At 43.8% G+C, this 26335-nt stretch overlaps 2 protein-coding genes across 2 annotated transcripts in view; one reads left to right on the top strand and one right to left on the bottom strand.

Moving 5' to 3' along the window:
* Nucleotides 1-14527, top strand: part of TSC1 (TSC complex subunit 1) — an 83789-nt gene extending 69262 nt beyond the window's left edge. Inside the window, exons 21-26 of the mRNA XM_068124687.2 lie at nt 2093-2203; nt 2324-2446; nt 6807-6985; nt 7322-7423; nt 11522-11619; nt 13341-14527. Of these exons, the coding sequence (XP_067980788.1) occupies nt 2093-2203; nt 2324-2446; nt 6807-6985; nt 7322-7423; nt 11522-11619; nt 13341-13384 (657 nt within the window). The 3' untranslated portion in view covers nt 13385-14527. The remainder of the gene's footprint in view (nt 1-2092; nt 2204-2323; nt 2447-6806; nt 6986-7321; nt 7424-11521; nt 11620-13340) is intronic.
* MED27 (mediator complex subunit 27) overlaps nt 14219-26335 on the bottom strand; it is a 141753-nt gene continuing 129636 nt past the window's right edge. The window contains exons 7-8 of the mRNA XM_068124688.2: nt 19753-19830; nt 14219-15192 (exon numbers count right to left, since the gene is read on the bottom strand). Coding sequence (XP_067980789.1) covers nt 15058-15192; nt 19753-19830 — 213 coding nt within the window. The 3' untranslated portion in view covers nt 14219-15057. The remainder of the gene's footprint in view (nt 15193-19752; nt 19831-26335) is intronic.

Genomic DNA, 26335 nt, shown 5'->3' with positions numbered 1-26335 from the left:
CATGTCAGTTTTCTTGACTTTTTCCACTTACTCTTTGACATATTGAACTGATACTTGGTACATGGCTTTATTATAGGTTACAAAACAAGTTCAACTTTCAGGGCATTTCATCGATTTTTTTTTTGATTTTTTTTCCATTTACTCTGCAAAATTACACATCAAGTTATAGTTTGAGTGTTCTGTTTGTTTTAACAAATATACTTGGATTTTGAAAAATATCTCGTGCATGAGACGAACATAAAGCATATAATATTATCGATTAGCAAAGGTGCCTGGTGTTTCCGGGTAAAATGGAGTCGCTTCGTTATGGGAATATGAAGGGTGGGGAGACATAGGAAGGGGGTGTGGGGGAGAGAGGAGGTGATGGGAGTGGAAGTCAGAGGGGGTGTGGGAAAACGAGAGGGTGGGGGGAGGAGAGGGAGGGAGGGTGGGGGCAGGGGGAGACACACAGAAGGGTGGAATGATATGTTATGCTTGATGATCGCGCACACACACACACACACACACACACACACACACACACACACACACACACACACACACCCATATCAGCACTCACGAGTGGACCATTGCCACCGAGGCACAACAGCCTGTTGGTAGTTCCGTTGTGGTAATTTAATACACACGTGCGTAGCATCAAAACGACAATCTAAAAGGTCAGAGAAGAGTCTTCAAACATGTCTTTCAAAGAGGAATTCAAGTGGTAAATTGTCTTAATTCAATTCAAAAATATATCAAGTCAGAGTACAAAATATCAGTTGATGCATTTTACAGCTCCAACAAACATGGCGCAACTCCAACACGAGGTCGATAAACGTTATTTTACTTATTTAATTATATATATATATATACAGTATATATATATACATACACACACACACACACACACACACACACACACACACACACACACACACACACACACACGTATTTAAGTGCAAGTGACGGGTCATTTTATGAAAGTATATCGCACAAAAAGGGAGTAAATAAAATAGCACAACAAAATCGAGGCACTGCACGACGTACAACACTGTACGCCCGAACGCGTGCATGTGTTGGGGAAGGTGGGGGCTGCCTTTGTTCGTCGATACAAGTACTTTTTAAAGGATGGAAATAAATAACATGTACTCAATGTGAGTAGGTTGCAGGGGTGTTCCATTACCAAGCTGCTTGTAGAGCTTTTGCCAAGCAGCTTTTGCTTAAGTACTCAAACAAGCACTCCAACAAAGCTGTTGCCAGGAGTGTCCCACAATGTCCGAATTGGACAAATGAACACTTTCTTTATAGTCGGAACTGCTGTTGAGGTCAATTCCGCAGTTAAAATTTTGAGCTTTGGTTCAGGTGAAGAGATTATCGAGCTTTGTGGAAATTAAATAAAGCCAGGAACACTGTCATTCATAAGCATTGTGATGTATACAGGGAATACAGCGATTCATAGGTATGAAGATGAGCTATATTACCATTCATAGATATGAAGCTTTATTGTGCAGAAACCGACCTGTTCTGAGGCAAGGCATACTTGAATTAAGCGGACAAAATGGCGGAATTAAGACACCAAGCTGAGCGACCTGAACGCAGGCTGACAGGTAAACCGGTTTCTAGTTATAGTGTAAATTTTAGCGTAAATGATCTTCAGAAACACACCAAAGCATGCAGTATGCTTTCCCTTGGAGTTGGAGAAGTATGCATGCAAAGTTTGGTTCTGCGATGTTTTTGGTTTTGGAGTTATGGAGGAGATGGTCTGACAGACTGACACACACTCTCTTTTATTATTATGGATATCTAAATAGCCAATCTGTTTGGACTATATATTAGTAAATCGGTGGATGTACCATCGAAGGACTGACTGCTTTCCGCCCATTGGCTGGACAGCTGGCCTGACTCCACCCCATTGCTTTACACCCATTATTTCGGCCTTGTTATGCTTTGGGCAAGGGATACAGAAAAAAAAAAACATCTTTCCTTCTCAATGATGTGAATCGTTGGATCCTCAGAGTAACAATTAACCCACATCACTGAAGTAATATTACCAGATGTTTAAGTGGATTTTTTTGAGATTGTTTATTCAAATCGTCTTACTTTGTATCTGCAGAGCATGTTAGATGAGACGTACAGAGAAACCCAGCGGTTGACTACTGAGTTGCAGAAGGCCAACAACACTGTCTTCAACACCAACAACGACCTTCGTCATCTGCAGGACAAGGTGTGGATTCTGTCTCTCATCAACCCCTTCCACTGCAGACCCACTGATGGTTTACTCTATGCGTGCTGACGTCGTGATGGTGCGGCATTGTAAATACTACTCTTTTTATCTGGTTCACAGCTGAAACTTGGGCAGGAAGCACAAGATCAAGCGGAGATGCTAAACCGGCAACTTCTGATGTTGGGAGAATTGAATGAGTTCTGCAGAGCAGAGCTGAACACGGCTCAGCCGTGCTTGACCAAGGCATGCTTTGAACAGCTTGTTATGCTACAGAAGAGCCTGTCCTTAAGCACGGGTTACTGATTAATTCCCCCAGGATTATGGATGGGATAATTTGCCCACAATTGACAATTATAAATATGACTTGTAATACCGCTTTCCACCAGGATTTTTTTTTTTTTTTTTTTTTTGTATACAAGATCGAGGCTCGTGAAAGAGCAAACATTAATCACACAAAAAGACAAACCGACACACAAAACACAAAAAACAAGGGGAGCGGCAGACAAGATGGGGAGAGAGGGGGGAGGACACAAAAGAGAGGGGGAAGAAGGGGAAGGACACAAACACAACATTTGAGAGCAGGGACATCGGGAGGACTTGGGGGGAGGTGGGAGAGGATTAAAACATATGAACACTGCAAGGACTCTGGGGTGAATTACCGGGGGTAGAAAAGATCAAGGTTTTCGATGGGGGAAGATAAGAGATGGTGGTGAACAGCTGTTTTAAAGACCTGGAGAGAGGAGTGGGATTGAAGGGAGTGGGGGAGTTTGTTCCAGAGGCGGGAGAAAAGGGGAATGAAAGAGTGAAGGTGAGCAGAGAGCCTAGACTTTGGCAGTTTAACCATAAGAGGGTTGCAGGCAGATCTTGTGCGACCTGAAGGAATATTGGGGGGACAGAGCACAGAGAGAGCTGGGGGAGCAAGGCCGGAGAGGAGTCGGTAGAAGACAGAAAGACCACCAACCTGCCTGCGGTGAGTGAGTGAAAGGCCCTCGGCGTTGACTACATCGCAGGAGATTCCAATGATTCTGAAAGCTTTGGCCTCAACAGCGTGAAGCCGAGCAAGGTGTGAGGCAGGAGCACCAGCCCAGAGGGGGGAACAGTATTCCATTGAGCTGCGGATGAAAGCCTTGTATGTGGTGAGGAGCTCAGGTGTGCCAAGGAAGGACTTCGCACGACGGAGGATGCCCAGTCGGCGACTGGCTTTGGAGGCCAGCTTGGAAATGTGGTTTTCCCAAGAAAGATCATGGCAGATAGTGAGACCCAAAAGCTTGAGCGACAGAACTTCTTGGAGAGGATTGTTGAGAAAGTAGATGGGAGGGTTGTCCAGTCGGTCCTTTCGGAGAGACATTGTAAGAGTGTGAGATTTGTCAGGATTGAAAGACATGTTCCACTTGTTTGACCAGTCTGTGATTTTGTCCAGGTCTGCAGAGAGTGAGGAGGCTGCAGACTGCCGATCTGAGGGATGAGGAATGGAGCGACAGAGAGTAGAGTCGTCAGCAAAGAGATAGAGAGGATTTTCAAGAGAGTCAGAGAGATCATTGATGAAGACCAGAAAAAGCACAGGGCCCAGAACACTACCTTGGGGAACTCCAGCCTGAACAGGAAGAGGAGATGAGAGAAACCCATTCAGGGCCACACGTTGACTACGACCAGAGAGGAAGTCCGCCAGCCATGCGTGGAGATTTCCATGGATACCAAAGGAGGAGAGTTTGGAGAGCAGAGCAGGGTGCCAGACCGTATCGAAGGCACGTGAAATGTCAAGGGAGACAGCTCTAATTTCCTGTTTGGCGTTGAGGACCTCCATCCATTTTTGAGAAAGTAGAAGCAGCATGTCCAGAGTAGAGTGACCAGGTCTGAAACCAAATTGATGATCAGAGATCAAGCCATTGGAGAAGAGGAAAGATTTAATATCTGAAGCAATGATGGATTCCATGACTTTGCTGATAATTGGGAGAAGGCTGATTGGTCTGTAGTTGCTGGGATCTGTTTTTGCACCTTTTTTGCGCAAAGCGGTGATGTTGGCTGATTTCCAAGCAGATGGCAGATGACCTTGAGCAAAAGAGAGGGTGAAGAGAACAGAAAGAGGGAGTGAAAGAGCAGAAGAACATGATTTTAGGACCCGTGGGCTGATGCCGTCAGGACCAGTTGCAGAATCAGAGTCGAGGGTTGACAGAAACTTTTCCACCTTGTCAGTAGGAAAGGACACAGAGTCCAGGAGCAGCTGGGTACGACTGGGTACGGTGGGTACAGAGAGGAATGGGTTGGGACACAAGATTTAGAGGCAAACACAGAGTTGAGGCATTCAGCTTTTTCACGTGCGGGGTCAGCCGTTAAGCCGTTTGAGGTGAGGGAGGGGATGGAGGGGGAACAAACACCAGAAACAGATTTGACCAGACGCCACCAGGATTTGGAAGACAGATAAGAGAGTTCGGTCTTGAGAATGGTGAGATATTGTTTCCTGGCTCTCCTGAGGGTGGACACACACTTGTTTCGGGCTTTGTGAAAGGAAGTGGCGCTGTGCCCTACGATTGATGCCTAGCCCACCCGCACACAATCCCCAGGACTATGAATTCCTCCTCCCCTGCCTGAGTACAACCACCAGTTTAACTCATTCCTTCCAGCAGTTTGAGTGCGTTCAAGTCAAACACACAAACAGACATGTCTCAAATTATGGTATGATTTGATGTGTCACAGCATAGCTCATTGATTCTGTAGTTGGTGCAACATAGAGTTCCATATATTTTTTTTAACCCTTCAAGAGCCAAACTACCATATAAAACACAATGTCAGTTTATGTGTTCGTACACGTCTGTCCCCCTTCATAAGGGTAGATTTTAAAGTCCAATCTTTAACACAAATGTGTGTTCACTACGGTCTATTTTTGTGGAGAAAACAAACTCGAAATTTTTTTTCCATAAGAGTAATCATGCCTCTTGTATTAGAATTGTAGACGGTGGCTTGCAAACCGAGCCTCAAGGGCGGTGTACAGAAGTTTTATATATATTGTTACGGTCCGCGGTTAAGGATGGTATGTTTGCCGAGCGGAGGCTCCGCGACCGAACAGTTGTTCCCCGACTCAACCCGATTCACCGAAGCGTTGGCCGTATCGCGCCAGATATTCAATGTGGAAAAGACTAAGACGACGAATGCAAAGAGGAAGAAGAAGAAGACGTACAAAAGAGTAACGGGGTTTATTATTATTTACACACACATAAGCAAAAAGAGCAGTCACGGGTATTTACAGCGGACATGAAAAAGCAGGTAACACAGTGCAAATTACTAGCTTATACTGACTTAGTTTACTACCCAGGACAGCACGAACAGAACAAACTCACGTACGCAAATGGATGGAAGGGTAGGAATCGTTTGGAGGGATGAGCAGGTGGGATCACAGGGCACAGCGAGCAGGTCCACTCCGGGCGGGAAGCGAGGAGCCGGCAGCTCCTTGTATTCGGCTTTACAGCGCACGCCGGCAGGGTCACTCGGCTGGTTGAAACGGGGCTGGTTGAAGCGGCTCTTTGTCAAAGGCTTTTCGTCTCTCTCACGCAACTCCGGTGCAACTCTGAACTCTCTCCCGGTGGACTGCCAACCCTCTTACGCACCTGGACTCATCTGCCGTATATCTGGTGTAGCTTTTCCCAGCGATCGTCGCACCCTTCTGTTCAAACGTTCAGCGCGGGTGTGACACGCCCTCCTCGGTTTTGGTACCGCCCTCCCCCCCGTGCTCTGTTTCGTGACCTTGTGTGGTAATCCCACGGGCTTGTCTCCTTATTTGGGCATGGCGCCGACGGCACGCCCCTCGTGGCGAGCCACGGGCTTGGTTCCTTATTTGGGCATGGGGCTGAACAGCCCCGCCCTTCGTGGCGCGCCCTGGGCTTGCCTCTCCCGGGCGACCCCGCCCCTCCTGTTCAAACAGAGCACGGAGCACATATTCACAATAGCAGCGAAATGAGAGGGCGTGCACCCCACGCTTGTGAACTGCTTTACTCGCAGATGGAGAGTTTGGCTGGGAAATGGAAGTATTGAAGGGGAGCTATTCTTAATTGATTCGGTGCAATGGAGTATTATTTTAATGGAAGACAAGGCCTTACTCTAAAACACATAATAAGATATAAGCTACTGAACAAGGGTTTTATCGGGTCCTTCAATGTGGTGTTTCATGGAATTAACTACCGAGACGCCCTTTTTACCTTTACATAACTCTGGAGGCAGGAGGGGCCATATCCAAACAATGTTACACAACAATTTACCACAATACAATACACACAATCAAAAAAATGCAATCCTCATATCCGCAACAATATATATATAACAATAAATACAAGGTGCAGGGAAGTGAAATTCACTGCATGTGATGTGCAACTTGTGCGGAGTAAAACGAGTATTAATTTATGTCCATAGGATGTCTATAGGATAAAGAAGATAGAAGCACATCTGACACTAGGCCGAGGCTTCAGACTTTAGCATGCTCACGAGGTTGCACCGTTGAATAAACTGTTCCAACCTGTCATTTTTGACGGGCTTTTTACTAGTTCATTGTAATCATTGCGTGTTTTTATTATTTTTATACATGCTGTTGCTGCTTTCCTCGTGCTTTTCTCAGGAGAGTGTTATGTGTCTTGACGCACGCTTTCAAGAGCTGGAGCAACTACGTCACGTGTCACGCCAGCAGCTGGAGGCTGCTACAAGACGCATCTCAGAGTTGGATGCTGGCCTTGCAGCCAAAGAGCTGCTCATACATCAACAGAAAGAACTGCTGGAGACTGCCAAGATTCAAGCCAGGCAAGCGTGTTAGATTTTAGATTTTGGTGAAGAACAGGATTCAGATCCGGCTAGTAGAATTTTTAAAATGATTCTTCACCATTGGGAGATCGGGTTTGGACGGATGGACGGATTTGGACGAAACTTTGTGGACATGTGTGTGTGACAAGGAAGAATCGATTAGATTTTGGTGACGATCTGAATATGGATTCGGATATGAGAATTATTTAAATTTTTAGTGATTCTTCACCATTGAGCAAGTGACGACTGAGCTGGATGGGAGAGGGGAGGTGAGCAGGAGTGGATGTCATTCTGTTTAGTTTCTCAGATCTGATATGCATTTGTGGTGAATGGCAGGGAGCAGCTGAAATCTGTAGAGAGCAAATACCAGGCACAAAAGCGAGTTGTCCAAGCACTGGAGCGCCACCTTCTTGATCTCTACAGCAAGCTTGACAACCGGTATGTCCAAAGGTGGTCAAAATGCCCAAGTTTGATGAACCTCGTGCTTTTCACACGTGTTTATTTTTGCTAAAATTCAAGCAACTTTTCAAGTTTGCAATGGTTAACATATGTATTCAAAAATGAAGGCACCACAAGCAGGTAAGGCTCAGGTTTGATGTTTCACCCATTGTCATCTTCTTCCGTTACAATACAGCCATTATGTACCGTGTGTTTAGCGCCCTCCAAAGGGGGTATCATATAATTACCTCCGCCACCAAAGGTGGATGGAGGTTACGTTTTCACCCCTGTGTGTCTGTCCGTTTGTGAACAAGATATCTCAAAAAGTTGTCGACGGACTCAGACGAAATTTGGCAGAGAGGTAATGTGTGTGACAAGGACGAAATGATTAGATTTTGGTGAAGAACCCGGATTCAGATCCGGCTAGTAGAATTTTAAAAATGATTCTTCACCATTGGGAGATCGGGTTTGGACGGATGGACGGATTTGGACGAAAGTTTGTGGACATGTTGTGTGTGTGACAAGGAAGAATCGATTAGATTTTGGTGAAGATCTGAATATGGATTCGGATATGAGAATTATTTAAAATTTTTAAGTGATTCTTCACCATTGAGTAATATGGCTAAAACCAACATATAGCAGGATATCTCAAAAAGTTATGGACGGATTTGGACGAAACTTGGTGGACAGGTTGTGTGTGACGAGGAAGAATCAATTCAATTTTGGTGAAGATCCGGACCCGGATCCAGCTCGTATAATTTTTAAAGTGATTTTTCACCATTGGCAAATAGGGCCAAAAACGATACAAAGCAGGATATCTCAAAAACTTGTGGACCGATGATTTTGATTAAATGTGATTCTGTGTTGTGATTTTTCTGGTCTACTCTGGGATACAAAACGCAAACTGTTCACCGAGCGGAGGTATGCTCTCTACTGTGTGCCGTTCTAGTTACGGTATGCAATGATGCGGCCTAACATCGTTTTCATTGCCTTGCATTGACTTTGGTTGGAGTCAGGCTTCTTTGTGGACTTGACTTTTTATGCCTCCGCCCCAGAAGGTGGCTGGAGGCATTATGTGTTCGGGTTGTCCGTACGTATGGGCTAAACCTCATTTTTCTCAGCAACCACATGTCCGATTGAGAAACTTTTAGGGTCGGGGTGACACCCATGCAGAATGTTTTTATGATAATTGTGGCATCATCGATCATGTAGTATAGCAGCAATGTTGGATTAAACGCAAATAAGTAAAAGATTATTTCTTGGAAACCGCTGAATGTAGAAATTTTAAACTTGGCACATTGTCAAGTACCCCCAATGGGGAACAAAAGCTTGATGATATCATCGGTGAAGTGGTATACCAGCCGAAAATGTTTATTTGAATTCCTTATCCTAAAAATTTGAAATTGCATGCACATGATATATGACCCATTTGTATTGAAATATTAAATTTATGACCATGGGTCACATGGTTTGGCAGCCATATTGGATTTAATCGAAAACCTTTAAAAAAAAACATCTTCTCCCAAACCACCAAATCGATTGACTCGATACTTTACGTGTGTCATTGAATTGGCATGGCGATTAAAAGATTATCATGAAAACATCATTGGTAACATGGTGTGGCAGCCATATTGGATTGAAGGAAAATATAAAATAATTATAATCTCTGAAACCGATTACCCTATCGATGCAAAATTTTACAAATATAATCTAACACCATTTTTGCATATAGTTTGAAAATGATGTCGTAGGTCACGTGGTTTGGCAGCCATCTTGGATAGAAAAACGAACACCAAACCTCACAAACGTGATCCCCTACCCATACATATGCAGATTTTACATTTTTTAAGGTCATACATCACCTGGTATGGCAGCCATATTAGCTTGAAAGCCAAGGTTTGAAAGCTTGAAAGTTCATTTGAAAGCTTGAAAGCCAAGGGATATTAAAAAAAAAATCCCTTCTCTGAAACCACTTCACCGATCAATGTGAAACCTGTCATGGCTGGTGAAAATGTGATGCTTGAAAACAGCTGAAGGGCTTTAAATCAAACTTGTTTATTTTTAGAACAGTGAACGAGAGCATCTACCTGCTGTGGGACTATGCGGAGGCATATTGGCAACAGTCGCATTGCTCCCGTTATTTTTTAATTTTAAAGGCGAAGAACCCGTCCTTACCGAAGGGATGATTCCCCCACAATTATGGATGGGATGATCCTCCCAGAATTGGCGTACCTTATTCCTCTGCATAGCGCAAAGCAGGATTAAGCAATTTGCTCTGCCCATCTGTCTGACAGACGTCAGTTGATGATCGAGGAACTACTTCACTCAAATTATTGAATGTTATACTTCGAACAATGTAGAACACGAATCGGAGCATGAACCTCCAGTTTAGTAGCAGTACTTTGGCTCTGAATTTGGCAAATTGTACGGAATCTCGTCTCGAGTGTGCAGAGAGGAGTAAGGTAATTGGTTTTGTCCGTTTGCCTGTCTGGCAGTCAAGCTAAATTGAAAACCATTCCAAACAGGAAACGTACTCTTTTAGGAATGTCATATAAGACACAAACGGGCATGAAGAACTAATTTAACTTGTTAGATAAGGTGGTGTAAAAATGGTGGCTCATGCTCAGAAATATAAACCGTGCTGAGAAGGTTGAAAAGACAGCAGAGGCTGCAGGTCCACGTTTCATTTTTCTGAAGACTGTGAAGAAGTACTGTGTTCCATGAACTCTAGTTATGACCTTTAATACCCACTCCCACGAGGGGGGTTGGGGGGTGCTATGCCATACACAAGTACATATAATTTGGGGCCCACCATCAACCCCCGGACTAAACTCTTTTTCACCCGGGACTGAACTTTTTTTTTTCACCCCTTAAAACCTACCCGGGTACAATGTTAACATTTCACTAAAACATCTCCTCGCAAGCTATGCGACCAATATGGATCAAATTTGGTACGATGCATCAGCACAGCAAGGTCTCATGGGGTTGTGCTCCCCATACGGATGTGTCCCATATATAGGTGGTAAAAAATAAACGTGGGCTGAAAATGAGCATGGAGAAGACGCAGGTGATGTGGGTTTGGCAGTAATGAAAATAAATGAATATCAGGTTAGATCGAAAAGAGATCAGACAAGGAAATAGATTTGAGTATATGTGGTGGGTGGTTCCGGGACAGTAAATGGGGATGGTACGTCAGCCTATCTTTATATTTCAAGGAGATTGAAAGGAGTATCTGTGGTTTGATGTCTTTGAAAGGTTTGATTTTGTCTTTTGTGTTTGAAAGGTTTGATGTCTTGTGTAATGCTGGCCTATCTTTATAGTCTGGCGAAGGAGAGACAACAAAGGCTGCAGGTTTGTGAGAACTGGGTAAGGATGATTGTGGGAGTGAGGAGGGTGGATAGAAGGAGAATGGATGAACTGAGGGAGGGGATTGGAGTGCTGATGAGCTTGACTGAGAGATTCGTGAAATGCTGACAGATGGGCTGGGCTGGGCTGGGCTGGGCTGGGCTGGGCTGGGCTGGACACTTGGTGTGGATGGGAGAAGAGAGAATGGCAAAGAGAGCAGCACATAGGTGGAGGGGACAAGGTCGGAGGAAAAGCAAAAGACTGCGGTTAAGATGGGAGGATTGTGTGAAGAGGGATATAAGAAAGATGTGGGTGGTTGGAGAGTGGAGAGAGTTGGCTGACGACAGAGGGGAGTGGAGGAGTATCGTGGTCAAGGCAGGACAAGAGCTTGGTGCCATCGGACCTCACCCCTTATAAAGGGAAGAGGAGGAGGAGAAGATTGAATAATGAAAAAAATGTCATTGTAGTTTCCTTGCACAACATTGACTGCCCCATGTATTAGTGGTTTCTTCATCGTGAGTGAAATGTTTAACTATGTGGAGCTTTCATTAAGTGATCATTTTGATAGCTATTCAAATAACCTTTTCATCTTCTTAGTGTATCATCATTGGTCTGATACCATTCAGGGATTGGCCATGGTATATGTGGTAGGGTGAGGTAGCTTGATACAATTCGGGTGTTGGAGCTAGCTTTGGAATCTGTCATAATTGGTTTTGTAATTGAGGAATCGCTTTGATTACGGTGTTTGTGCAGGAAGGAACAAGTCATAGCTGTCAATGCGGGAGTGGCGCGGGATGAACCCTTTTTGAACCAGGGCGCCATCGGAGGTACGCACGTTCGCAATTTGCCAGGTGAGTCGTCTTATCCGAATGAGCTGAATATTGTCCTAACCTATTTCTTCATTTCAACCAAAGAAATGTTTGTTTTTCCTGAACTGGCTGCCAGGTTGTTATATATATATATATATTGGAGATTGTTTACAACTCCAGACAAAATCTGTGTCCTCTTTTTGTCTGTTACTTCCTGCTCCGTTGTGTACTAGCTTTTCCACAAGTTTCGACTATGTAAACAAAACAAAAAAAAAACGAGAGTTAAAGTAAATTTACATGAGGCCTGATAGAATGGTCAATTGGAAAAGAATAACTGTAGCTTTATTTTTTTTTTGTCCCTCATCCCTCCGATAAGGTCTGAGATGGGGGACAGACATTAAAATGAGCTCCGTCCAATCATCTTTCCATGTACTTTTGTGTACACGATATTTCAAAAAACATTTAGCATTTATATTGCAGAGGACACCATCTTAACCTGATTGGAGCACGGCTGTGATCGGCTGAATTATGTTGCTTTGGCAACCATCTTGGTAACTTGGCTTGTGTATGCTATTTGTGATGCTCGTGTGTGTGTGTGTGTGTGTGTGTGTGTTAGTGTTAAAGACAGACATGTACATACCTACATATACATATGCTGGTTAACAATGGAGCAAACAAACATAAGGAATCAATTCAAATGCACAAGAAGACACATGGGAACAACAACAGTACAAGTAACACAATCGACAACAGGCAGATGATAAATCATGAACTGATAGTGTCCTCAGTTTTTTAATGGTAGTTCTCCCCGATGAACAAGAAACATCTGGATACATGAAGGAAGCCAAAGCTGGTAGTTGACTGAACGAGGATTTTCTACACCTGGTCACGGAAAGATAAAGTCCAGAAATGACCTGTCCACCCCGACCTTCAGTGCTACTCTGACCCGCTGGTCCTTTTTGCACACTGCTGTTTTTAATCTTCATATGCTATTTATAATGTTAGGCTCACAGAGCACGTCTATCTTCTGAAGGATAAGCACGATAGAAAACCGTGCACTTTTAAGTGAATTAAGATTTCAAAAACTGAGGGTGTTGGATAAATACAGGACAAATAAATCATTTCAAGTGTATGGTATGTAAAAATGTTGAACTGCTTGATGAGAATGTCAGATGACAACTTAAACATCTTGTCACCTTCAATTTTTAACCAAAATTTGCACATCAGATCACATGATGCTGACTCATCATTTGGCCATAAAATGGACTTGAGGCCTTTGCATGAACTTAGATAGGTTAGCCGAAGAGGTAAAGGAAAACTGACGAATGCTAATTTCATAAATATTTCATGACATGAATAGTCTTTAACCCTTTGAGTACGGGATTTTTTTTTTTTGATAAAAATACCCCCGGTACGGGATTAATTTGGCATTTTAGTAAGGGAATGCAACCACGTACTGACGATCTATTTATAGGTATAGTCGATGACGTGTGGCAACATCATCCGTACACAAAACGTTTTCGCGCGTTGCGGCACTGGACGTCATCCGTACTCAAAGGGTTAAAAAATAAATAAAAAAGGTCGGCATCCTTCTCGTTAATTCTTAAACTTCTATGTGATGGAATTATTATTATTTTTGCTGGAATGAAGTGCGCAAGATATGAAATATGATGGATATCAGCTTTTGCTCATTGATTGAGTAACTTGAGCTGAAAATATTGTGATGTTTAAAATTCTCTTTTCCCTTGGTTACCATCCTTCAGACGTGACAACACGGCAAGGTATCATGGACTATGATGGAGTGTGATGGAGTGTGATGGACTGCGGCGGAGTGTGATGGACTGCGGCGGAGTGTGATTGAGGGTGTCAAGCCCTGGGGCATGCACCGGGGTTTTTAAAATAAATGTATATGTATTGACTTTCAAGTGTTGGTGTGAGAGAGTTTGTCAAAACGACCGATTGACAGCGTCAGTGCTCCGTTTCCTGCTGGTGCTATAACCTTTCTTTGCTCGATCGCTTTTTGTCTACTTGTGATGTGAAAGTTTTCTCCATCACAGGTTACTCGATTTTTCTAATTCGGAACCACGTGATGCTGCGGTCCGTTATTACAGGTTTGATTCACTGTATTGCTTTCATCGTTTGCTTTGCCCTTTTATTTTTTTTGGAAACTTAAGCTGTATCCTTAATTTTTGCTTTTGTTATATAATTTTTTTATATCATCCTTGTTGAGGGGAGGAGTGGGAGGGTCTTTGCATGAAGATTTGTGCTGTTGCAGACACATATCCTTAGTGAGTGTTGTACGGTTTGCTGATCATCGGACAGCACAAGCTGGCTAAATGAAGTTTAAAACGCCAGTTGTGAAGATGGTACACTGAAAGTTGGTCGAGATAATTTTACCCGTCCTCACGTCCTCCCCACTCCCACTCGCACAATACTACCCCGTTTATCAAATCGCAGCCTGGTGTCATGCGTGCCAAAACAACCATGTGACAGTTTGTTCCTAAATTCCACCCCATTCCTGTTCAACCACAAGGGGAAAAAAAAAAAAAAAAATTGATCATTTGCCATCTTGGCATCGATGAGGTGTTATGGTCAGTTTGCCCTAAAAGTGGAAGAAAAAAAGCAACATTTGTAGCATGTATTCATCTCATGGCATTAAATTTAATTACTGTGAAGAACTTTGGATTTCCCTTGAGCTCAAATGTTAACATCGTAATATTTCCAAACTGAGCCAAGTTTTGCACTTTAAACTAATAGTTTCAAACATTAACTTTTTTTTCTTTATCGGAGGTGTTTGGATGGTAAGTTTGCTGTTTCTCGTTTTGTTTTTCCTTTTGACCTGCAGTTCATTGGTTGCATGGTGTATTTCTTATCATGCATGCCAGGTCTGTTCTACAATTATCCCTGAGGGAGGAGGGGAACACCAATAAAAATTGCTGTGCAATCCTGAGCTGGTGCTGTTGCTTCAATGGAAACATCGCCAGGAAGTATTTAACCATGTATTCATCTTAAACTCTTACCAAGAATATATATATATATATAATCATGGTCATGATTCGATTCCCATATCGAGTTTCCTGGCAGAACTTCCAGGCACCACAACTTCAGGATTAAAAACTTTCCAGTTCCATTGCTCTGAAGTCTTGAACAGGGAGGTTTGTACCAGAAAGCATTGCCCAGCTCTGCTTAGGCCTTCGGGTGAGGTCGTTGAGGGTACTTCCACACATTGTTCGGGGAACATGTTTGCCATCTCATCCGTTAGTACAAGCTTGTGGCTGTACATATCCCACAAACCATTCTAACCATTCTAAAAGTAATATTTCTTCTTGGTTGTCAGTCTGATCGATGCTGCAAGTCGTTTTAGTACTGGCAACTGCACAATTCTTTATATCAAGGTCGGGCAAAAGAGGTGGTTCTCAGATTAAGCACAAAGCTAATGTCCTGCAGAGGGTAAACTTATTGAGGGACTTTAAATATTGTTCACTGACGACAAACATCATGGAAGGGCTCCAATGTGCGGAAATCACGCCATGTTGGTGGGAGACCATCCTGAAGATGGCGCCCGCAGCGCTGGCAGGGATTCTGAAACAGTGATATGTAACTATGCAGCCACATCTGTGGGCAAGAGAAGAGAAATGGTACATTCAGGTTATAATGATCTTTGTATACAGGTGAATGCATACGATTACCGACAGGTAACTTCTTCGAGCAGGCAGCCAGGATGGTCAAGACCAAGAGGTATGCACACTTACTGGTGTCCAGCCTGGGTTTGAATATTTACCCAGCTATAAACTGGCACCCTGGTGTTGTACGTGCAGGGTGAGGCATCAGTGTATGCGCTGTCTCACCGTTAAAGATTCCATGATATCCTTCGTGAAGAATAGTTTAGCTATTGCAGGCACCCTGGTCAAATTGTAAAATTCCAACTGCACTCGGTGGAGTATCCTGCATCGAGTGGCAACCCATCCACGATTGCAACCCATAGTCAATGAAACTGCCATGAAGAGGATAACACTCCCTGACACAGGTGAGTTCCACACCTGCAAAGATGAAGTATCTGCACAACTTTGATTCGTGAGCAACTGGTCCAAATGGACAACTGGAGTTGATCAAACCTTTTGAGAAGTGTCCTTGACTAGCTGGTGGATTGTCCTCATGTTGGCAAGCAATGCATAGCCTTTGGTGTTCTACTTCCAGCCCATTCATCAAAAGCTGGAGTCCCTCAAGCGAGTCATGGGACCTATCATTTTCTGGGTATACACCGACCACCTCTCTACCTCTTTGGAAACCCCTGTTTATCAGTTTGTAGACGACCACACTACATTATCACTGAAAATTTGGATAAAGTATGAAGCTGGTCATTCACCTGGATTTTCTCATTCAATGCTTCAAAAGTCCCACATACTTTGTCTCTACTACAACAACAACAACAACAACAACAACAACATGCATTTTAAGGCCATTTTCCCTGCTGGAGCAGGGGTTAGCCTTGCAGTCCCCATGACAATCTTCTCCATTTTACCATATTTTCTGCATCTCTCCTTGTTAACCCCCTTGCCCGCATTTCTTCTTCCACCATCTTTAGCCAAGTCTTTCTCGGTCTTCCCCGTCCTCTACTTCCTTCTACATTAACTTCCATCACTCTTCTCAACCAGTGGCGTCAGGAAGGGCATCCGGCCATAAAAACATTGCCTCAAAAAGGGAACCATGATTGTCATGGGGCCCGCAAGGCTAACCCCCACTCTAGTGGGGAAAATGGCCTTAAAACGATCATTCATATTCATATTCATATTCATACTCTTCTCAACCAGTCACTTTCATCCTTCCTCAACACGTGACCAAACCATCTCAACCTGTTCCTCTTCACAGCATCAATCACAGGCAATATTCCCATCATCTTTCGCAATTCATCATTTGTCTTCCTCTCTCTCAACGATACTCCGCACATCCATCGAACCATTCGCATTTCCACCCTTTCCAGCCTTCGTTGCTGCTCTACGTTCATTACCCATGTCTCGCTCCCATAAATCATAACACTTCTCACACATGCAGCATACACCTTTCCCTTCAGCTTCAGCGACACTCTCCTCATCAGCACGCCACTCAGTTCCTGAAACTTCTTCCATGCACATCTCACTCGAGCAACCGTTGCCGAGTGATCCACCTTCTCCATTCAGCATGTCTCCGAGGTAACAAAATGTTTTCACACCTTCCAGCTTCACGCCGTCTCCAAGATCCAACTCAACATTTCCTCCATCTGCAGCTCCCTCTGTGCACACCTTACATTTGAATGTAGCTGCCACACTGGTAAATGACCCTCTCAGACCACAACATTTTTGATGAACCCACTCAGCGCACATTGTACATTGAATGGAGTTCACTCCGATACCCTTCCTGCACACAGCACACGGCCACTTCCCAGTTCTTTCCACCTCACCACATGCTTTACCACTTGCCATCACCTTCGTCTTTCCGATATTCACCTTCAGACCTTTTGTCTCCATACATTCCTTCCACTTGTTCATCTTTTCCTTCAGTCCATCCATACTTTCCGCAATCAACACCAGATCATCTGCATACAACAACTCCCACGGTAAACCCTCCTTTACGTTCTGAGCCAGCACCTCCATCACAGCTACAAATAGTAGTGGACTTAGTACCGACCCCGGATGCACTCCCACCTTCACCTCAAACTCACCACTGTTCCCGTCCTTCGTCCTTACAGCTGTGCGCGCTCTTTTGTACATTGCCATCACTACTCTGATCAACCATTCCTCCACTCCTAACTTCCTCAATGCCCATGTCAATACTTTGTGTGGAACCCTATCGAATGCTTTCTCCAGATCAACAAACCCAAAAAACAACTTCTTCCTCTTCTCCATGTACTTCTGCAACTGCCTCACAATGAAAAGCGCATCTGTCGTTCCTCTTCCTGGCATAAATCCAAACTGCATTTCGTCGATCTTCACTTTCTTCCTTATCCTCCTCTCCAACACCCTTTCCAATACCTTCATTCCATGCTCCAATAACTTTATCGCTCGGTACGAGCCACACTCCAGAGGGTCACCTTTCCCCTTGTATAGAGGGACGAGGGTACTCAGTTCCCAATCCACTGGAATGCGGCCTTCTTTCACCACCAGATTACAGATCTCTGTCATTCTCTTCACACCCCAACTTCCTGCTGCCTTCAACATATCTCCCACAACTCCCGTCGGCCCTCCCGCTTTTCCACTCCATTGCTTTTATCGCTTCCTCAACTTCCTTCTCAGTTATCTTCTCTGCCGGTCCTAAAACTGGGTTACTCTCTATGTTGCCATCCCACTCATTCTCTGTATTCAACAGCATTTCCATACATCTTTTCCATCTTCCTTTAATTCCATCTGGGTCGACAACGATTTGTCCCACTTCATCCTTCAAGCAACTCACCCCCATCACATCACACCTCTCTTTCGCTATGTGCTTTGCAATCCTGAATACTGTTTTTTGACCCTTTTCCTAATCCAAGCGTTCTCCGAACATTTTCCTACATGCCTCCTGCGCCTTTGCTACCTCTTTCTTTGCAGCCTTCCTGGCTGCCTTATACCTTTCATCTCTTTGTCTCTACATAATAATGATATGGCTAACCCTCCAGTTTACTTCTACAATATAATTCTGGCAAAGGTGCTGTCATTGCAGCACCCCCTCGGCCAACTCTGATCTTCCTCGGCTGATCACGTATCAAAGTTGGCCTCCAGGGCTGGGAGGTGCCTCAGAATCCTCCGCAGATCAAAGTCATTCTTCAGTCAGGCTTGGCTCCCAAGTGTTCAAAGCCTTCATTCACAGCAGCACGAGATATCTGTCTTTGGGTTGATGCCACATCTCACCTTATGCCGATGTTATTGAAAGCTCTGAGACTAATTGGTATTTCTAAACGTGAGACTTTAGTGTAAGGCCTGTTGCTCTTCTACCATAGACAGGGAGACCCAGCAGTTTTCTGTCACGTAATTTATTGTCTCACCCTACCTGTATTCTCACCTGTTTATCCCTCAAGCCCACCCACACAAGTTGCATTCAGCTGGAAATATATCGACTTACTACCTATCGTCAGCAAGGCCAAGGGATCCATCATCACAGTTTATGTGAAATCCTTCCTTTCCTCCAACGACCTCATCTCAGGTCACCAATTTGGTTTCAGACAAGGTCACCTCACCTTGGACATGCTGCTTCTCACCCAACAATGGATGGAGGCCCACAATATCAGGCATGAGATCAGAGCCGTCTCTCTGGACACATCTCGTGCTTTCGATAGTCTGGCATCCCGCCTTTCTCTCCAAACCCTCTGCCGATGGCATCCAAGGTTGATGGCAGTCTCTGTCTTCTACTTCCTCATATGTGGTCTTGCATCCTATGCTCTTTCCATGCTTTTCCCCCCTGCCTCCCTTGTTTCTGCACGTGGACCACCATCAATCCCCTTCTTGTGAAACTCCCAGAACCACTGCTCACATCCACTCATTGGTTCCTCTTTTCCCCCACCTGTGGAACAAACTTCCACATCCTCTCCAATCTCATTATTCCCTCCAGGTCTTCAAGACAGCTGTTCACCACCATCCAAAAGCATGATCTTTTCTACCCTCATTAACTCCTCCCCCTCCCCCCTCCTTCCAAATTTCCAGTTTTCCTTCCTGAGGGTTTACATCTGTACCCATCTTGTCCACCCCATTCCTTTCCACACCTATTGTCTGTCCAAGTCTGCCTCTATTTTGTCTTTCAACCCTGCTGTTGGCATTTCTTTCTTTCTCTTTCTTTCGGTCTCTCTCTTTCTCTTTGCTGTTCCTTTTGTATTGTTGCAAACCTTGTTGGCCTCCTCAAATCTAGGCTAATTTCTCACCTCATTATTACCCTTGTATAACATGGTTAACTCATTGGTTGATTAGACCAAGTTGGACATGTTTTAATCTCGATTAAAAAGTGAATGCACAAGGTCAACTTCAATTTGAAACAATTGCTTAAATTAACAACTTAAATCTTGTTAATCTTCAGTTAAAAATGATCACTTAACTTAAATCAATAAAACCAAAATGCATTTGAAAATTTTCAAAATGTTTTCTGGATTTTATTTTGGCCTTGAACTGCAGCAGCAAAATCCCAGCAGTTGTACAAAAAGAAAAAAGAAAAAAATAAGAGCAAGACACTCACCATAAAGGAACGAACCACGACTTCAGGCATTTGAGGGAGTTGGTAGTGCAGAGAAGCAGCTGTGGCATGGTCGGTAACCTTAAAAGAAGAAGAAGAAAACATACTGTTTCTTGATTCTCTGGCCCAACTCTGGTAATGGATGTTAATGTTCTCCAAATACAGATGAGCACGGCAAAAAACCAACTTCGAGAAGGAAGGCAAAACAAATACAAATAGTACACTCTTTTTATAATGGATCAGGTGTCTGTCCAGCCACTAACCCACCGGACTACACGTCTCTTATTTACATACCATTTGAACCGTTAGTTGCACCGTGATCGTGTCTATTAATTACGTACTATTAGAACATACCTTTCAAATCTTTACATCCTTTAGACCACTATGACCACTTACACCCTTTAGAACCCCGAAGACCCCCACAGACGTTGTTAGACATTCACATCCTTTAGAGGTTTACCATAACGACTATAGTTGGAACTTCACTTTTAGACCTTTAGAGTTTAGACCATCTTGAAGCTTTTAGACACACACCACACAAACATGAAGACTCTTCTTGAAAAACAGACTATATTTTTTTAAGCAAGTAATGCACAAAACCCGACCCACCCAGAGAGTCGGTACTCTGCTCGTAATAATGTAAATGCCATCCATGAGCATTTGGGTACAGTAGTTTGAAATGAAAGGACCATAAACTCCAACTGCACACAAACTTCACATGTTTAAAAGCTGATGACAGGCCTATGAATGTAGTCCTGATCTTCAGGACATGGTGAAAGCAGACCTCAATTTATGGCTACTTGGCTAGTGGCATCCATGATCAGACTAGCTCTGTGACTCTGTTGGCACAACCTATAGACTGCCAGGTGTTCCAATTTTTCATTTCATTTCGTGACCTGAAAATCGGGTGGGCATCAAATTGGCATGATAATATAGAAAAAATTAAGAAATAATGTTCATGACTTTTCACAAGTCAGATTCTGGTACGTTAGTCTGTAATATAATGTTGAAATGTATAATTTTATTTCCAAAATCTCCGTTTAGCCTCGAACGCATTTCGATGTATTGACCAATGAGGATCGCGCTTATTCGCGCTACGAACGATGTCTGGGCTTCCGGCTGCGAGTAAACAAAATGGCGGCCTCCAGTAGCAGCGACGGTGACGAGGGTGGGAGCGAGAAACGCTGTTATATGTGCATTTCTCCGGCCAAAAGATCAAGTTTAATACCTTTTAGTGATATAACATGGCCGCGATATATGCAATTTGTTCTTACGTGGCAGAATTTAGAAGGTGATCAAGCTGAAATTGCGAGAAATTTTGTGAAGAACCACGCTGACGAATTCGGCGAACGTGGCAACAGTATGGTAACAATACCTGCTATAGCTATACCGCATGATGCAGCGTTTCATCAAGTGTGTTATTCACGATTTACCGATAAACAACGAGTGAGCAGGGTGCAAAGCAGCATGAAAAAGAGAGAAGAAAATGCAGCCAATACTGGTAGGTTGAATAACTTGAATAATAAATCATGACAATGCTTCAAAACTTAGTTTGATTTTTTTTTTTGTGAGGTATATGTAAAATGATTTTGTGTGTAGTCGAACGATTTTGAATTGAAGGAACTGTCCAATATTTATGCAAGGAGGTAGGGCCGAGGTGAAACAAATAAATTTTTAAAAGGAAGTCTGAGGAAGGGGGGGGGGGGGGTAGGGAATCTAGTCGGGCTAACCATGACTTGAGGTCGAGACATTTTAAACTCACATAATTTTAATTGTTTTCTTTTATGTGTATTTATTGCAGCTTCAACATGCAATGACATCAACGTCAACATTGACAAGGTGCATAAAGGCCCACAACCAGTCAAGAAACGTGCTCTACGCTCCAGCTTAGGCAAGCCCAAATGTTCAGCCAGATCCCAATATGTGTTGCCTAATATATGCATCCTTTGTCAGAAAGAGAGAACAATCAATACAGGCAAAAGGGGCCGAAGAAAAGAGCCTCTAACAAGGTGCTCAACAATTGAGGCACCAAGACTGCAGCAAGCTGCTAAAGACAACAACAATACAAACCTGCTGCTTCAAATTCAAGACCGCGATTGTGTTGCGATAGAGGTAAAATACCATGGTCGCTGCTACAAGGAGTATACCCGGTATTTAGGCAAGCTAGCAACAACACCTAATGCAGAGCAACAAGGAGACTCCAACTACTCAGAAGCATACACATTATTTTGTGCAACAGTCAAGGATCTTATAATAGACAACAAGGAAATCTACAGACTGAAACGACTTAATGACATGTTCATGAAACAAATCAAAGCAACACACGGAATAGAATCAAACTACAAAAGTGGCTTTCTCAAGACAAGACTGATGAAAACATTTCCACAACTATGCTTTCTAACCCCATATATGCGCTGCCAAGGACACCTTGTGTATGTTAATGACATCTCCACTGAAGTGCTGCTTGAAGAAAAGAAAGTGTTGCAAGAAACCATGCATGGTTCAGGTGATGACACAACAGAGACAGAACAAACATCCGACTCTGAACCAACCCCACCAAAGCAACCTGGGTATACTGAGAATAACCTTAGAGAACACTACTTCACTGCGCTACAATTGAGAAATGCAATAGATGAGATCAAGCCAAATATGCCATGGCCCCCAACCTCTGAGCACCTGACAACAAATGCCGCAGAAGCAATTGTACCTGCCTGTCTCTATAACTTTATTGCATGGATGGTGGGAGTGTCAGACGAACCTGATTCTGATGAGTTTGTAAAGATGGAATCTACAATACATAGAATAATTCTCACAATTGCACAGGACATCATATACCTCCAATCAAAGGGAAGGAAACAGATGCCCAAACATTTGTCACTTGCAATGACAGTACGTCATCTCTCAGGTTCAGCCCAATTAATCAGCCTACTGAACGGGTTTGGTTACTGCGTCTCAAACTCTGTCGTCTTAAATCATGACACTGCACTGGCTAACCAAGAACTACATCGTGGAGAGGATGCTCTTCCATCAATCATTCAGGCGGGCAAGCATGTCACACTCGTATGGGACAATAATGACTTCGGGGAGGAGACATTGTCTGGGCGTGGAACAACGCACAATACCAATGGGATTATAATACAGCGACCAAGTCAATCCCATGAAGTAGTACAACCAGCACCAGTCACTACAGTTAAGAGGACGCGGGAGAGATCGATGCAGCCACCTGCAGTGAACCTTGCCACATATTATGGAGGGAAAAACGAAGGACCCGCTACATTCGCAACCAGCGTTCCAATGGATCGAGCAACGTACTTCCCATTACTCCAGCACCCTAAGACGATAGACCTAGCATACCACATCACCAAGTACAACATTGACGGGACTCTGCCATCTTGGACAGGATTCAACCAACTACTGTCTTGTGTTGAAGTTCCACCAAAGAGCGTGATAGGGTATCTCCCTGTCATTGATGCCACTCTGACTGAAATGAATACGGTACTAACAATACTGCAGAGAAGTGTTCAGATCGCCGACAAGTTACAGTTGGAAGCAGTCGTCATTGTCGTTGACCAAGCCATCTATTGCAAGGCACAGCTCATTAGATGGAAGAATGCACAGTTCATGAAGAGACTGGTAATTCGACTTGGGGCATTCCACACTGCAATGTCCTTTCTTGGCTGTATTGGAAAGAGATTTCGAGATGGTGGTCTCCAAGACATCCTGGTTGAGTCAGAGATTGTTGCAGTGGGGTCTGTGAATGGAGTGTTCAGCGGCAGGCATTACAACAGGGCAGTTCGAGCCCATAAGCTGATGTCAGACGCGATGCAGCAGATGCTCCTGGATGCATATTTTGAATCTATTCCAGAACATGAAGCGGGTAGAGTGAAGGAACTTTTGTCAAACTTAGCTGAATCTTTCCCACATCCAAACTACCATGTCATTCTCAACAGTGACAAGTTCAAAGACTTCAAAACCTCCTTTGACAAATTCTTAGAAGCAAGTGACACCAAACCAACATTTCGCTTCTGGAGTTCATACATTGAGACGGTGGAGCTTCTCTAGCCCATCTCGAGTTTATCATGATGTCAATGCGCACTGGTTCGCTTGTACGCCGCGTAATTGTCTTTGATGGGTTAAAATATCACCCCTTACACACTTATTGGACCTATTAACAGTTTCAAAATAGCATTGGTAAACCACCATGGATCGTAGTAGCAACACCAATCACAAATATTGTACAAAAATTTAACATTATGCAGGTTTTAAGGTCCAAAAACATGACTTTCTGATAAATGCATCAACAGCATGTTATTTTACCAAGTCGTTAAAACAACATTTTTACTACTTTTGGGGGTCTGAATTAATAAATATTGCTGCCAAGACCAATGTGAACATGACATCATATAGTTTGTGTTGTTTTTTTACTGTGTAAATGGGTATTTCAAATGTAACATACAATTGGTGTATACTGGTGTTTTGGGGCAGCGGTTCTCGGTAACGTACCACGATATCGCTTGTGAAAAAAAAACAAGATGTTTTGGAGGTCATAAGGCTTCATCCCACACCCTTCTTGCCAAATCCCTAGGTTCAGGTCATGAAATCAAAAAAAATAATAGATATCCACCCTATGGCCCTGTGTCTACTATGACTAGCTATGTGACTTATTTGAAGTGAGTGTGACGAACGCAACTTCTACCATGTCTGAAACCTTCTAGTTCTATGTGAAGAAGAAACTACTGTTGGTGTGGAAGTCACTCCATCAGTTTGTAAGCCATAGGTAAGAGTGATATTGGCTGGTACCTGGAGGTGTTGTCCGTTTCCGTGGCATGATGATAGCAATGCCCTTCACATCCTTCCAAATCGGTGGTACTTCTCTTCGGTGAAGTGAATATCCGTGTACTCGTACAAGGAAAACCATTCTCGTTAATTGGGATCCCAAATTCTTTATGAACTCGGCGACATGCCATCTGGACCTGCCGCTTTCACGGTAGAGAATAAAGCTCCTCCAATTTCATACCTTGCATAATATGGCAAAGGGGGCATGACTACAGATGCAGAAACAGGATCAGCAAGTTATTTTTTAAAGTTTGCGTCCCAATTAGCTTTTGGAGGCAAATTTTGGATTTTTGTAGAAAGCAGACAGCTTTAGCATTTGCGGTGGCTCCTGCTGGTTGATGTTGCAGTATATTAGTCACCCATGGGTTGTGGAGCAGTTTTAATGCTTTTTCATCATGTGTGTGAAGCTGACTATGTCAACAGTGTGGCTATTTCTGGGAACTCTCGTAATTCAAGTATGTCCTAAGTTCAAGTACTCACGTAATTCTTCGGTTTTGTCCGGGTCTCTGGTTTCACCGTACACCGTTGAGTGCTCGTGTCAATGTTTCGACAAGGTAGCCAACGTGACGTCAACGATTCAGGGGGTCTGAGAAATGTTCATTTTGGATGGTAACTTTGATGATCCTATAGAAGCTATGAAATTTGTCAATTGACTTCCACACCTTCTTCCTCCTTCTTCCACACCACATTGACTTCCAGTGACTTCCACACCAACATTTGTCAATAAAAATGTCAATTTCCCGACCCGGATCTCAGTCAACAGAGCATCTTCTCTTCTGGACTTGGTTATGACTAACTTCCCTGAAAATGTCTGCTGCTCTTCTTCTGCTCCAATCGGATCATCTGATCATGTCCTTGTTAAAGTGGACATCTCTCTGACCATCCTCAGGGAGCCTGCTCAGCGTCGACGAGTCTGGCATTTCACTCAGGCCAACTGGCACGGTCTTCAAGCAGCCATCAATCATCTGGACTGGTCTCCCATCTCTACCACCTCTGACATCAACTCATCCTGGGAATTCTTCCAAAGTAAATTGCTCTCTCATGCACAGATTTATCCCATCTCGTCTTCAGTTGTCATACCCTCCCTCCCGTCCATGGTACACGGAATCTTGTGGTGAGGCTGTTGCCCAGAAACAACTTGCCTTCGTCTCCTGGAAAGCAAATCCAACGGAAGGAAATCTCATTTCCTTTCACAAAGCCCGAAACAAGTGTGTGTCCACCCTCAGGAGAGCCAGGAAACAATATCTCTCCGTTCTCAAGACCGAACTCTTATCTGTCTCCCTCTTCCAAATCCTGGTGGCATCTGGTCAAATCCGTTTCTGGTGTTTGTTCCCCCTCCATCCCCTCCCTTATCTCAAACGGCTACACAGCTGACTCCGCACGTGAAAAAGCTGAATGCCTCAACTCTGTGTTTGCCTCTAAATCTTGTGTCCCAAACCCATCCCTCTCTGTACCCACCATACCCAGTCGTACCCAGCTGCTCCTGGACTCCGTGTCCTTTCCTCCTGACAAGGTGGAAAAGTTTCTGTCAACCCTCGACTCGGATTCTGCAACTGGACCCGACGGCATCAGCCCACGGGTCCTAAAATCCTGCTCTGCCGCTCTATCTCACCCTCTCTCTGTTCTCTTCACCCTCTGTTTTGCTCAAGGTCAACTGCCATCTGCTTGGAAATCAGCCAACATCACCGCTTTGCACAAAAAAGGTGCAAAAACAGATCCTAGCAACTACAGACCAATCAGCCTTCTCCCA

The sequence above is a fragment of the Myxine glutinosa genome, chromosome 8, assembly GCF_964187855.1.
Source record: "Myxine glutinosa chromosome 8, kmMyxGlut1.1, whole genome shotgun sequence".
Taxonomy (NCBI): Eukaryota; Metazoa; Chordata; class Myxini; order Myxiniformes; family Myxinidae; genus Myxine; species Myxine glutinosa.
The sequence above is the reverse complement of the archived record's forward strand: the minus strand, read 5'-3'. Positions and strand labels throughout refer to the sequence as shown.